Source organism: Suillus clintonianus (assembly GCF_016758775.1).
Source record: "Suillus clintonianus strain FC179 chromosome Unknown DEU56scaffold_178, whole genome shotgun sequence".
Taxonomy (NCBI): domain Eukaryota; kingdom Fungi; phylum Basidiomycota; class Agaricomycetes; order Boletales; family Suillaceae; genus Suillus; species Suillus clintonianus.
Window position 1 is genome coordinate 15,659 of NW_024539402.1, and position 13,428 is coordinate 29,086.

At 50.4% G+C, this 13,428-nt stretch overlaps 2 protein-coding genes across 2 annotated transcripts; both read left to right on the forward strand.

Annotated features, from left to right (window-relative positions):
• The first annotated feature begins 7,906 nt into the window (after window positions 1-7,906).
• Window positions 7,907-9,319, forward strand: DEU56DRAFT_191462 (uncharacterized protein). Its single transcript, XM_041344993.1, has 5 exons — window positions 7,907-8,229; window positions 8,293-8,399; window positions 8,450-8,527; window positions 8,582-9,142; window positions 9,203-9,319. Exons 1-5 carry the CDS (start codon window positions 8,118-8,120, stop codon window positions 9,296-9,298), a joined length of 954 nt encoding a protein of 317 aa, XP_041201302.1. The 5' UTR covers window positions 7,907-8,117; the 3' UTR covers window positions 9,299-9,319.
• A 1,895-nt stretch (window positions 9,320-11,214) lies between these two features.
• DEU56DRAFT_191527 (uncharacterized protein) lies at window positions 11,215-13,270 on the forward strand. The gene is made up of 17 exons (XM_041344994.1): window positions 11,215-11,327; window positions 11,394-11,419; window positions 11,481-11,490; window positions 11,543-11,562; window positions 11,613-11,645; window positions 11,699-11,795; window positions 11,852-11,880; window positions 11,942-11,972; window positions 12,026-12,058; window positions 12,110-12,186; window positions 12,241-12,295; window positions 12,353-12,448; window positions 12,510-12,620; window positions 12,679-12,722; window positions 12,780-12,805; window positions 12,870-13,127; window positions 13,187-13,270. The coding sequence occupies exons 1-16, from the start codon at window positions 11,324-11,326 to the stop codon at window positions 13,039-13,041; spliced, it is 864 nt and encodes a 287-aa protein (XP_041201303.1). The 5' UTR covers window positions 11,215-11,323; the 3' UTR covers window positions 13,042-13,127; window positions 13,187-13,270.
• Window positions 13,271-13,428: the final 158 nt, after the last annotated feature.

The following is a 13,428-nucleotide window of genomic DNA, read 5'->3' on the forward strand; positions in this document are numbered from 1 at the left end:
TGCGCCGCGGCATTGATATGAAAACTTCAGGTACTTTCAGTGCCTCCTAGACTATCTCGGCCGTGACTCGCTGCCGATCTAAAGGTTGAATCAGTCAAGATTCTGCTTGTCGAGTGACGTGACCTTTGAAACTTGTTGAGTAGTACTAGTACAAGGATGCTGGTAAAGTTCGCTGCAAGCGCCAACAAAGCGCCAGCGTCAAAGACATCCAGGCCTTGATCTTGATGGCGGGCTTCTGCGAGACCGTGAGAATGACATAAGTTGTTGATACTCATCCGATGATGATCGACGTCAGGAACCAATTTCGGCTCGTTCTGTTTTTGAAAACATTCACACGAAAAGGCAAAATTATACACTCAAAGCCATGGCCTGAGCTGTCGGCTCCTGGTTTTTGAGAATCCTAGGCCAGGCCAAAGTTTTGCTCAGACCATGGCGCATGGCTTGAGACCAGGCGGTGCAAATCACTCATAAGTTACGTCGGACGGTAAGCGCCATGTAACAACCATATCACATAGCGTTTACTCACTGTATGTTATATTCTATATATGGAGTCCCAGTCAGACTCAGTGACTCAGTTTCCGCCCCTCTATGTAGCCTGTCTCAAAAGACGCCCAAAGTTAGTAGCTTGGCATGTACTGTAGATCTGTGTGCACTTGTTATTCTAGGACATTCGAGTCTCCCGGTGATATTTCTGAATCGAACTCTGGGTTTCTGTCACGGTCATGGTCACTCTACGTAGTCCACGGCCATTCTACCTATAACACGGTCTCTTTACAGTATCAACATTGCGCCGATGTACTCCGTTCCGCGCGGAACAGCTCGTTTGGATAATCACGGACTCCTTATCTCACTGACGCGTTTACTGCGCCCAGTTTCATTCCTATGTTTCACATTACATTATCACGCTCTACATACTTATATGTGGCTCGGAGCTTTGTACCTGTCCCTTCGTCGAACCAACGCCAGTTCCTGGCTCTCTCCTTCTGCTCAGCTCCTCGCTTGTTTCTCCCGCTTGAAGAGCGCCCGTTACAGTTTGGTTCGACCACAAACCCGCCAAACTCAACTCTCGAAACTTGTATATTTCATTAATCTACTCTACCGTTGCCTCGAGGCATTACACTACTAACATGTCAGACTTCGACAGCACAACTCCAGGCATGGAGAACCCGCACCCATCCCAGTCCACATTCGTCCCGACCCTGGAGAACTTCAACGAAGTTCTCCAGGCCATCACCGCCCTTGGACAGAGCTCGTTCCGTCTAGACGAGAACCAGCGTACCATAGGGCGCGCTCTGGAAGACATTACTGATAAGATAGCTGCACTTAGGTTCCCCACCTTGCCCACAAGTGCCATGGGGCACCAGGGCCCTTTAGATTCAGTCGCCCCACGAGGTGTTGCAAAGTTCCGGGAACCACGCCTTTTCAAGGGCAGTGCAACCGAAGTTGACGCCTTCGTCGACGAGATCCTCAGTGCCGTCGAACTCTCACGTTCGTCCTTGCCTACTGACATGGACAGAGCCCTCTACCTCTCCACCTACCTGGACAATGGGTCACCTCGTTCGTGGTTCACAGCAATTCGTCGGACCAACGACGACCTACTCCACGACTTCGACTTGCTGATTGAAGACTTCAAGCAACACTTCGGAGACCCCGACACCGAGGGCACCGCCCTCCGCAAGATAGAAAACCTCCGGCAGACCGGGAGCTGCGCAAATTACGCGTCCAAGTTCCGCGAGCTGCTCGTCTACGTGAACTTCAACACGTCGACCACGATCCAGAAGTATTATGAAGGACTGAAGGATGGAGTGAAGGACCTCTTACTGACCGTTCACAGTCCTCCCACGAACTTCGACGAATATGTCGACCTCACAGTCACCATCGACAACCGACTTCATCGTCGGGAGGTTGAGCGCAAGACTGCCAAAAAGCCTGCACCCCGTCAGCAAACCGGTACTGACACCACTCAGCGCAATGCCCAGCCCAAACCATCTGCCTCGACGTCACTCTCCCCAGGAATCCCGATGGAGATTGATGCCACCAGGACAGTACCACGCCAGCCTCTCACCAAGGAGGAGCGTGATCGCCGCTTTGCTGAGGGCCTCTGCTTGTACTGCGGAGGTACCGAGCACACTGTCAAGACCTGCCCGAACATGTCCGAGCGTGCAAAGAAGAAATTCAATGCGCGCAACGACTCGGGAAAAGCCTAACCGGCTGTCACCCCGTCCCAGGGCATCCGGTCATAGACGACGGGACACGTCAGAGCCATCCTAGGGCGCCGGATCCCACTCATACCCGTCTGTCAGATGGGAGTTATACCCCGGTTGTGAAGTCTGCTCCCGCCTACGTCTTCTCTTCTAATTCTTACTTGAACTCACCCCTACATTTCTTCATCTCTGTTCGCCTCTCTTTCCCAAACAAAAAACCTATCAACACGTTCGCACTTGTCGATTGTGGTGCCACCACTTCCTGCATCTCTGACCGTTTTGCTGCTCGCCACTCCCTTACTCGCCGTGTCAAAGACACTCCCATACCTATTATGGCGGTTGACGACCGTCCGATCGCATCTGGGTTGATCACCCATGATGTCATTACTCATCTCTCCGTCTCCAATCATCACGAGACTCGATCCCTCGCGGTCGTGTCTGTAGCTTACCCCATTATTCTAGGTCTCGACTGGCTTCGCCAGCATAACCCGCACATCGACTGGGAGGACTCCACTCTCTCACTCGAGTGTTGCGAACTCACCCGCTCGAACCCTGTGGTAGTTTCGGCGAAAGGCTTTGGTCTTAAGCCGAAGCTGCTACCATCCAAACTCAACGCCTCAGCAGTCGTTGGAATTGGCTTTGGTCTCTCTGATGCTGCATCACACTCTGCCAGTAAACTCTCGCCCGCAGCAGCAGTGGGTGTGGACCCACCTGCTCCAGACTCAGAGCCCGCGAAACCTCGCCCAACACCCTCGTTCCTTGCTTCCCTCATGTCCTGGGGCGGCTATGGTCGTCCCAATCCACTCACTCCCCCATCAGCAGCCTCTGCAGCGCCAAACATCCGTTTCATCTCTGCGAAGAAATTCGCAAAGACCGCACGTTCCAATCCGGATGAATCGTGCTTGCTGCGCTACCACTCTCCATCCTCTCCAGCCTTCATCCGCTCCACCACTTCGAGCTCCATTGACTCGATTGATGACGAGATTCCCGTACCCCCTCACATTGACATTGACAACATCCCTCCCAAGTACCTGGATTACATGTCAACCGTATTCTCACCTGCCGAGTTTGAGAGACTCCCGCCACACCGTCCGTATGATGTCGACATCGAACTGGAGGAAGGGAAGACACCACCATTTGGCCCCCTCTATCGTCTTACACCACCGGAACGCGAAGCCCTAACAGAATATGTCAACAAAAATCTCAAACGCGGCCATGTTCGGAGCTCAACCTCCTCAGCTGGCGCTCCAGTCTTATTCATCCGCAAGAAGACTGGAGAGCTCCGCCTCTGCGTCGACTACCGTGGCCTCAACGCCATCACCAAAAAGAACCGATACCCGGTACCTTTAGTTCATGATCTCCTTGATCGTGTACAAGGTTGCAAAGTATTCTCTGTCATCGACCTGAAGTCGGCTTATAGTCACCTCCGCATAAAGGAGGGCGACGAGTGGAAAACAGCGTTTAGGACACCACTCGGCCTTTTCGAACATCTCATTGTACCATATGGTCTCACTAACGCACCCGCAGCCTTTCAAGCCTTTATTCAGGATACCCTTCGGGATTTACTCGATATCGTTTGCGTCGTCTACTTGGACGATATACTAATATTCTCTCGAACACAGGAAGACCACGACAAGCACGTCAAACTCGTACTCGACCGACTACGCGATGCTCACCTTTGTGCTAATCCCGCAAAGTGTGAGTGGGACAAGTCCGAAGTCGAGTACCTAGGCTACATCATTGGTGCTGACGGTATCAAGATGAACCCTAAAAAACTCGACACCATTGTGTCGTGGCCTGAGCCCACTTCTGTCAAAGAGGTTCAGTCCTTCCTGGGTCTCGCTAACTTTTATCGACGTTTTATTAATGGTTACTCCCGCATCGCTCGTCCACTCACTGACATGACCAGAAAAGATATTAGTTTCAATTTCTCAGATGCTGCTCGTACGGCTTTCAACAGCCTCAAGCGAGAATTCACCTCATTCCCTACCCTCCGGCACTTCGACCCTCTGAAACCCTGCACCGTCTCCACTGATGCGTCGGACTTTGCTATATCGGGTGTTTTCCAACAGCCCGACGACAACGGCACACTCCATCCCGTCGCATTCTACTCACGGAAGATGTCCCCAGCAGAAATCAACTACGAGATTCATGACAAGGAGCTGCTCGCTGTCATCGATACGTTTCGTGACATGCGAGCCTGGCTCCTTGGCTCCCCACACCCAATCTCAGTAATCTCCGACCACAGAAACCTCACTTACTTCATGTCGTCCCAAGTTCTCAACCGTCGTCAGGCACGCTGGGCCATGTTCTTATCCGATTTCGACTTTCGTCTCGTTTGGGCGCCCGGGAAGGCAAACGTCGCTGATGCGCCTTCCCGGCGTGCCGATTTCTCACCCAAGAAGGGGGATGAAACCCTCCTGAACCAAAACCGTATCGTGCTAACCCCAAAACACACAGACTCACTCACACCCCACACGAACACCCAACACCCACCCAACATCATCAACGCCATGACGACCCTTTCCATCGACAACTCCGCACTCTTCGATCAATTCAAAAATGCCCTTCAAAAGGACTCCGAGTGGCGAGAAGCGCTCATCCGTGGTAATTCAGACTTCACGTCTGAAGGTGGCCTTGTGTTCCACAAGGGAAAACTATTTGTACCCTTACCATTACGCGCTGACATCCTCCACTCCCGCCATGATGCAGTCATAGCAGGCCACCCAGGACGCAACAGAACATTCGGGCTCGTCGCACGAGACTACTCGTGGCCTGGCATGCAAACCTTTGTCAGACGCTACGTAGAAGCATGTGATACCTGTGCACGCATCAAGACACCCCGTCACAAGCCTTACGGCTTGCTCCAACCTCTCGACATCCCCTCCCGTCCATGGAAAGCATTATCCATGGACTTCATTGTCAAACTCCCCGCCTCACACGGCCATGACTCCATATGGGTCGTTTGTGACCGTCTCACACGTTATGCACATTTCGTCCCGTGCAAAGAGACGCTAACGGCTCCCGACCTAGCCTGGTTGTTCTTGGACCGCATCTTTCGTCTGCACGGACTCCCGGACTCCATAGTCTCGGACCGTGGCTCCATTTTCATCTCTAAATTCTGGTCTGAGCTTACTTCGTTACTTAAGATTGATACTCGTACTTCAACAGCGTACCACCCGCAGACTGACGGTCTGACGGAACGCACGAACCAGACGTTGGAGGCTTACCTCCGCGCCTACTGCTCCTACCAGCAGGACGATTGGGTTGACTATCTCCCCCTCGCCGAGTTTGCCTTTAATAATCTCGAGAACTCTTCTACCCATCAGACTCCCTTCTTTGCTAACTACGCTTTTCATCCGTCCTTCGAGCCGCAGATCACTGAACGCTCAACCGTTCCCGCAGCCTCCGACCTTGCCACGCGACTTGACGCAATTCACATCGAGCTCCGTGCTGAGTTACAACTCGCGCAAGACATGCAGGCAAAATCGTTCAACAAGAAGGTCCTGCCAGCGCCCGACTTTCAGCAAGGTCAGCTAGTGTGGCTCTTGCGCCGCAACATCAAAACCACACGCCCCTCGTTCAAACTCGACCATCGTCGCCTCGGCCCATACCCCATCCTTCGCAAAATCGGCACCTCTGCTTATCATCTTCGACTCCCTTCCTATCTATCCCGTCTCCATCCCGTATTCAATGTTTCCCTTCTCGAGCCCTATTCAGACCCCTCCGACTTCCATACCCATGCCTCACCACTCCCTTTCGACCTCGCCGAAGATCCAGCCAATGACATTAAGGCTATCCTCGACTGCCGCAAGACTGGCCATCGCTACGAATACCTCGTGCGATGGAAATCTCTGCCCGAGTCCGAAGACTCGTGGCTTCCTCTCTCTGACATCCCCACTATATTCAATGAACTCATTGAACGCTTCCATCGTCGTCACCCGCGCTCCCCTCGTCCTCACATAATTGATTTAAACAAAAACTATCATACTCCCCTCTCCGCTACTGATACTTTTCTTCCCTTATCTTCACAGGTCCCGTCGTCCGTCGCACCTCCCGAGCCTCCCGCACCTGTCCTCGCTGCCGTCCCTCCTGCCGCTGCCCGTCCTCCGTCGCCTGCTGCCGTACGTCAGAGATTGAGATCTGAGTACGTGCCCCCAACGCAAACGACGACCCGTGGGGGTCGCGTTTCGCGCCCTGCCGAAAGGCTCGACCTGTAGCATTATCCTCACTCGCCCTAGAAGGGGGATGATGTCACGGTCATGGTCACTCTACGTAGTCCACGGCCATTCTACCTATAACACGGTCTCTTTACAGTATCAACATTGCGCCGATGTACTCCGTTCCGCGCGGAACAGCTCGTTTGGATAATCACGGACTCCTTATCTCACTGACGCGTTTACTGCGCCCAGTTTCATTCCTATGTTTCACATTACATTATCACGCTCTACATACTTATATGTGGCTCGGAGCTTTGTACCTGTCCCTTCGTCGAACCAACGCCAGTTCCTGGCTCTCTCCTTCTGCTCAGCTCCTCGCTTGTTTCTCCCGCTTGAAGAGCGCCCGTTACAGTTTCCCCAGTCTTTTTAGACGCCCAGCTGCATTTAATACGAAATTAAAACGGACGTGATTTTATCTCGGCACGTAGTACCTCTGTATGTGCTTGTTATTTTAGGACATTCGAGTCCCTGCGCGGCTAAATAGTAGCTAGACGACGCCGCGGTCCAGTTGAAATCTCTGACTTTCCATAATTCGTCTGGTGTGAAGGAGCTTCTGGGAGACACTTGTGACTCCACCAAAGGCAGGGATTCGATGCTTGTGGCCCCGACAATTCCCCTTTGGAAATTGTGCGGTTTTCGAGGTCTGTTGCAGGCGCCACTGTTTGTTGGAGGATAAGTGGAACCGAGTAACTAACTTAGGTTCGAGTGGTCCATATGTTTTATGAATCATGTGCCTCCTGCCGCCATCACGGGTTACATATGCCTGCCGTGTGTATGTTTCCTTCTCCCTTCTGATTCTCACTACCGTTACTGATAAGCTCCGTCCTGTTCCAGGGCCATGATTCTAGACTTCGTCCCTTCGTAAACGTGAGCGGTGGGTCACCGGAAGGACTCAAAGTACAGTTGTCATATCAATGCGCTCACCCCCTATAGGCTAAGGTGCTTGTTTGATTGGTCTCTGTCTCCGGTTACTGATTTCCAATCGGTTCACGCGACTTTGGTAACAAACGTAGAGCGCCTCATCCATTGCGAATCAATTCTGCACTTTGTGGACATATCACCTGCGCAATGGAATAACAATCTTCCTTGGCCATCCGTTGGATCATTATCTGTCATGGGCGTTAAAAGTAAGCTCGCATCTCTCCGTTGTTCGGATGGCGCTGATAAACATAATACACTTGGCGTGGTGATTACAGGTGGAATGATCTCGACTCACGTATGTTGTTGGTCACTCGATCCGAGCCAGTCTTCAACAATGATTTTGGACTGGCCACGTGTCAGATGTGTATCTTGCTGCCAGGTAAGGTTTTTCTCATTCCACTCCACTGTCCAGTGACCCGGGTATTGTTTCTAACTGACCCGACAGATTTCTATCCATGGTGACATTTAATGACAGATGGTTTTCCCTCCCGGTTTCGTCGCTGATTTGTCAATTTAGAAAGAAAGAACGTGTTTGGATTCTGACTTTGGAATATTACGACTGCTGCCATACGTGTAATCCTGACTTACACAGGGCTTATTTCTTCCACAATAGGAACTTATCAGACAAACCGGGGGAACCGGTTTCTTCTATGCTGTGTACCATCATTGTCTTGAACTCCGATGCCAATCATCAGCTCTCCTTTACAGGGGGTGAAGCGCTAGCCATGTATAAAAGGATACTTTGCAACTCCCTAGTGTCTCATCCACAACGATGCGCCTCTTTTTCATAGCCGCCTTAGCTCTCTCACATGCCTATGCCGTGTTTTCTCAACAGGAAGAGCTCCATGCAACTTTGACCTGCGAGGAACGTGCTAAGCAAAAGGGTGGGTGCACTTTGCTGTAATTCACCTTTACAAGAATGTTCAATTGATGTGTATCGTTACTAGGCATGCCCACCGATTGTTGGAAAGAAGTTTACGACGACGACGGTCACAAAAAGTGCCGTCGGATAGACATCCAAGAAATCTGCGAGGGTGTTGAATTTATTGATGTGGTAAGGCCGTACGCACAATCGCGGGACTGATACTGAGAGTAGCTGAGCAGGACACCAAGAAGAAGGGGTGTTGTCCAGATGACACGAATTTTCTTACATGGATTGATCAGCCTGCGCATATAGGCAAGGTATGCTTTCCATCTGCGTTTCAATCAATCATGTTAATCGACATGTTGGGACAGTGCTGCCCGGTCGGGACACACATGGTTCGCGGCCAGTGCGTCCCATCGGTCCCATCCGTAAATCCCTACCCTCAGACATGTGGTAATGGACACGGCGGTGTTGAACCCTCTTGCACGTGCACGAATAACCCAGTCTGTGGGCACGGCAAATACCTAGGCATCAAATACGGTCACTGCTACATCCTTTCCTTCTCCGATGGGCAACAACTCGGCCTCAACCGGGACAAACCTGACTACGTCAAAAACGGCCTCTTCGATGATATCCCCTTCAAAGTCTGCAAATCGCCCACTGATTGCTCCAGTGGAGAGGAGGTTGAGATGGGCCAGTCCTTCTCCCTCCAAGATCAGCATGGATTGTACGACGATGTACTGGGAACGAAAGGGTGGATCAATAACGCCTTTGGTGGCCACTCGATGTTCACCCCCAATGGCAACGAAGCCGGGAAATTCAATGGTATCCCGACTTGTGCCGGCGGTGAATGCGCTCTTCAACTGCGTGGTGGTCCCATTAACACTGCGTTGAAATTTACTTGCCCGACTGACACGCCCTCAGTTTCAAGCGTAAGTTCTACTGCTTTTCAAAGGGTTTTGTTTTCGCTAAAGATGTTTTTTGTCCATTAGTACGGCAACCCTAAAGTCGGCACGAAACTTCGCTTCTCTGAGGTGACATGCGACGACTATGAGGTTCCCCCCACTTCTGGTATTAACCAAAACTGAGGCTGGAAGGAAATTCGGGACGTTCTGCAGACTGCATGGCTTCATTCTGACTTCGTGCCCCCGTCCTGATAACAATATATCTTGCACTGATTCTCGCTATGTTTACGCTGTATGACTTGTACCTCTATTGTTTCAATTTGCTGCCTTGGCTTCACACTTGTCTTATTCAATCCGGCTCGAATATCTGAGGCGGCTACGTTTGTTTGCTGTACACGCAAATAGCAAAGTTTCTTAGTTTTCATGAGGTTGACGGAGGTGTTTCACTCATACACTCCACATAAATAGTATACCCTATCCACCTGACGATGACCATCCTCGTCTCGACATCCCACAGCCTCATGTTCGCATCAGTGCTTCCGCTCACAACGGTGTTGCCGTGTAGAGATAATTCTATGGTGCATATGGCTGACGGATCCCCTTCATCCCGCCAGTCATCGCCTATCTGTACACCGCTCTCCAAATCCCATAGTCGGAGTGAGGTGTCAACCCAGCATGTAATGATGTGTCGTCCGTCGCGCAGGTGTACGACACCTTTCACCAGGCTAGTATGTCCTCGCATCGTCTGGCGGGTCTTGATTAACGTCTCTTGCATCTCAATAGTGGAGGAAGGCCTGGTCGGCGCTCGGGGTCTCAACGTCAACTACTGCAGATCGTGAACTTTGTATGAGTGAGAAGTCTCGCGGGATCTTTGACAGAGGACGACCTCAGGACTAACATGTTCACTAGCGTTCTTGAAGAATCGCATGAGATCCTTGGTAAACTATTGGTTAACATCGCCTGGTTGAAAAGCTTGTAGTATCACTCACGGAAAGCACCAACGTTGAAAACGGAACCCACGCCAATATACCAATGAGAGGGACAGACTATAAATGGATGTTTTGTTTGAAGCCGAGGAAGTTGGGAACAAGTCATCTCAAACGTTCACTTAGACACGCATTCATGCCTTATACGTTCGATACGCGTGTTAATTATGCCATGTAGACGAATCGTTCAGCCAGCGCTATGTGCATCTTCCCATTGTTTTCCGGGACTACGTTGGTCAACCTGTAGGCCACGGGAGGTGATCTAAAGCAGGAGGCGGACAGGCCACAACGAAGAGGACGCTGCTGTTAGCCCGGTACTAAGTTCAAGGATACTCGACGAGGCGCTTGCGTGAATGATGGGGTCGCAGGATATTGCTCAGTGAAATTATTGTCCGACTCTTCAGTATCGGTAGTTAGGACGTCAAAGAGACATAATGAACACGAGTGTGATTACGTATATGCAATTGCCCTGCTATACTTAGTCAGCCGATGAAAATCGATGATCGTTGGTTCAAGTCTTGTTCAAATCTCTCATCCTAAATTCTTACCAAGTGCTACTTTGCGCCGATCGGCGAGGTACTATACATTGATATGCCATGACCTGGTGATCGCCCGATAAACCCCATAAAAGCCGGCAGTGCCAGATACAGGGTTTCAAAGGGGAACGTACATAGTCGGACGCTACCCTAGGACGCGTCCCGTGCAGGAACAATGTACCCATGGACGATCTTCTTAGGGTCATCGAAAAGGAATGCGAATGCAGAGGGTCCGAGGACCGATTATGCAGTACTTGGGCAAGTCCCTTTAGCGTGGTTGCATGTTTCAAGGATTCATGCTGTTTCAAAGTCCAAACGTTAGCATCAAGGACGGTATGAGTGATAAGTGAGTTTCAAATGAAACTTGACATTGGAATTTAATTGATCAAATCTGATTACATACATACTTAGTGATGTGTTATGCGTCTGCCCTTAGTCTGACCTTACGCATATGCGACAGAATAGAGCAACACTATTACCTGTGAGTGGGCTACCATCTCTAGCATCGGTGCAATGTACAACTAGTCTCGTCTTGTACGGTGCAGCCTGTTACTGAGCGAATTCCAGCCAGTGAAACGATCCATCACGATACTCAAGCAAAGCTTGCGATACTGATCGTTTCCCTGATATTTACGCCCCCATCTTGATGGGCTTCCAGCTCATTTATATGAGATAAGAAGGTCACGATGGGTGTGTGAAACCCGTTTGTACCTCTTGAAGGCATGCAGAAGGAGCATTCGGCTGACGATATCGCAGCGGCCAGGAATCTGCAGTCCTTGACAGTGCGTCACTTTCTTGGTCGTACGAGGGCAATATAATAACAGATATACCGTGCACCACCAGTACCTATGCAGTGCGTATGATTTTCTGAAAGTCTTCTTCCTGGTACTAACTTGGCAGCTCAGCATCGATGACTGCATTCTGGGTGGGCTTGTTCAGATCCATTCCCGTTCGCCGCTAAACTTGTTGATCTAGACCTATGATTATGCTTGTTCACTACACGAAGAGGTAATGCGGCTCATTCTGTAATATGCCCCGGTATTGATATATGCTGTTCAAAGTGGACATTCCTCCTTCGATCGCGCTGTACCAAGGTAAAAGGCCTTTATGTCATTACACGACATGCCCCCTTTTTCTTCCTCGCCGCCGAGCTATGTCGTGCGTTCGGCTCCAGCACACATCCCCCAATGGTGAACTGACATATTGTGCTTCAGAGTACTTCACCCCGAACGGGAACCCTTACGTATGTGAACATGCAGCGGACTGACTTATTGATGAATATTGCTTACCGCGTGACTTGACAGAATTGCCGGATACCGTCCAATTTTTACTCGGGTGCGTGCACGGTACATGCTGCATGGACGTCCTTGCTGAGTGCTGGTCTACAGTTTTAAGTATAATATCAGTCGCTTGCTCTGAATGTATCTCTCCTTCCCCTCTAAACACACGTGCTCCTGATCTGATTCATCTAGTGTTTTTTGTAATCAGAACATATGCGCTCTGGAACAACAATAGAATCGCACTCGCAGCAATGTTGTCCGCCTTTCTCGTAAGTACCCTCACTATCTCCATATCCAAAGCTCGAGGTACATGAACTAGTCAGGTTGCTGCGGTTGGATTTCTCGTCATTTTTTCCATCACCGTTATCACATCACAAGGTTTGTGCTCTCACTTCCCCTCACTACTATTCGCACATACTCACTCCACTTTCACAGTTGCGACCATCGCAATCCCAGGCATCACAGGCTGCTACCAGACCTCGACTAGCTTTCTCTTCATACAGTTTCTTCTCTTGTTTGCATTTCAACTAGGTTTGTTGGCAGAAACCGGAAGCATGCATATACAGTGGCATACTGATTGGTGTTCTCCCAGGACTCATCTCCTTCACGCTCATACATGTCATACAATGCTGGCGGACGACAAACGGCCCTCTGTACGCCATCCTGGTCAAGCATAACATATTCTACTATGCATCTGGTCTGTGTGAGTCAGGAAGCACGAATGTTCCCATGATCATCGGTGATGATTCTTGTTCCGAAAGTTCTCTCGGCCGTCAACGTCCTCATATCGATGCTGTTTGGCCATGTGCGTGGACTCCCAATTACCCTGTGTTGTCGAGTCATTGATGTTCTGCACACCCAGTCCATATACCACCCCATCTTGAAAGAGTATGCACCCCTTAACTTCGCTGCGAATTCCTACTCAGAAGACCTTAAAACCAAACATTTACAGTTGTGAGTGCTTGATCCTTGCGATCCTCGCCACGCGCATGCACCTCCATCTTTGGTATACAGACCTGGATGCACACGGCTCTGATGCCCTTGGGATGATTTTTTTGTCTGATATGGTCCCGGCAGACCCTATAGCTTATCCGGCGTCGTTTGTGGAGCGAAATTTGGACTGAACGAGATGACTGGTCTGGGTTGCTTGGTCGGGTTTGGAAGGCGCTTAACTTATGGGAATATATTTCTTGCCGTCAGTAGGCGGGAGGTGCGTTTGGTTGCCTACAATATATTTATCATACATAGGTGTTGAGTTTCCACTGTGAGGGCCGTGGATAGATATCACCGTTCTCGAAGTTAATGGAGGTGTTTTACTCGTACGGGGTAACATTCGTACGGCGTAACGTCTCATCGCGTGGCTTATTCGGTGTCGTTTGTGGAGCGATGTTACTGAACGAGAGATATGTGCTTACCAGCCGGGTTCGGGGATGCGCTCAGCTTATACTAGGACTGCATTTTTTGTCGCGGACGGGAGGTGCGTTAGGGCGGCCTTTGGTCTGTTTAAGTTT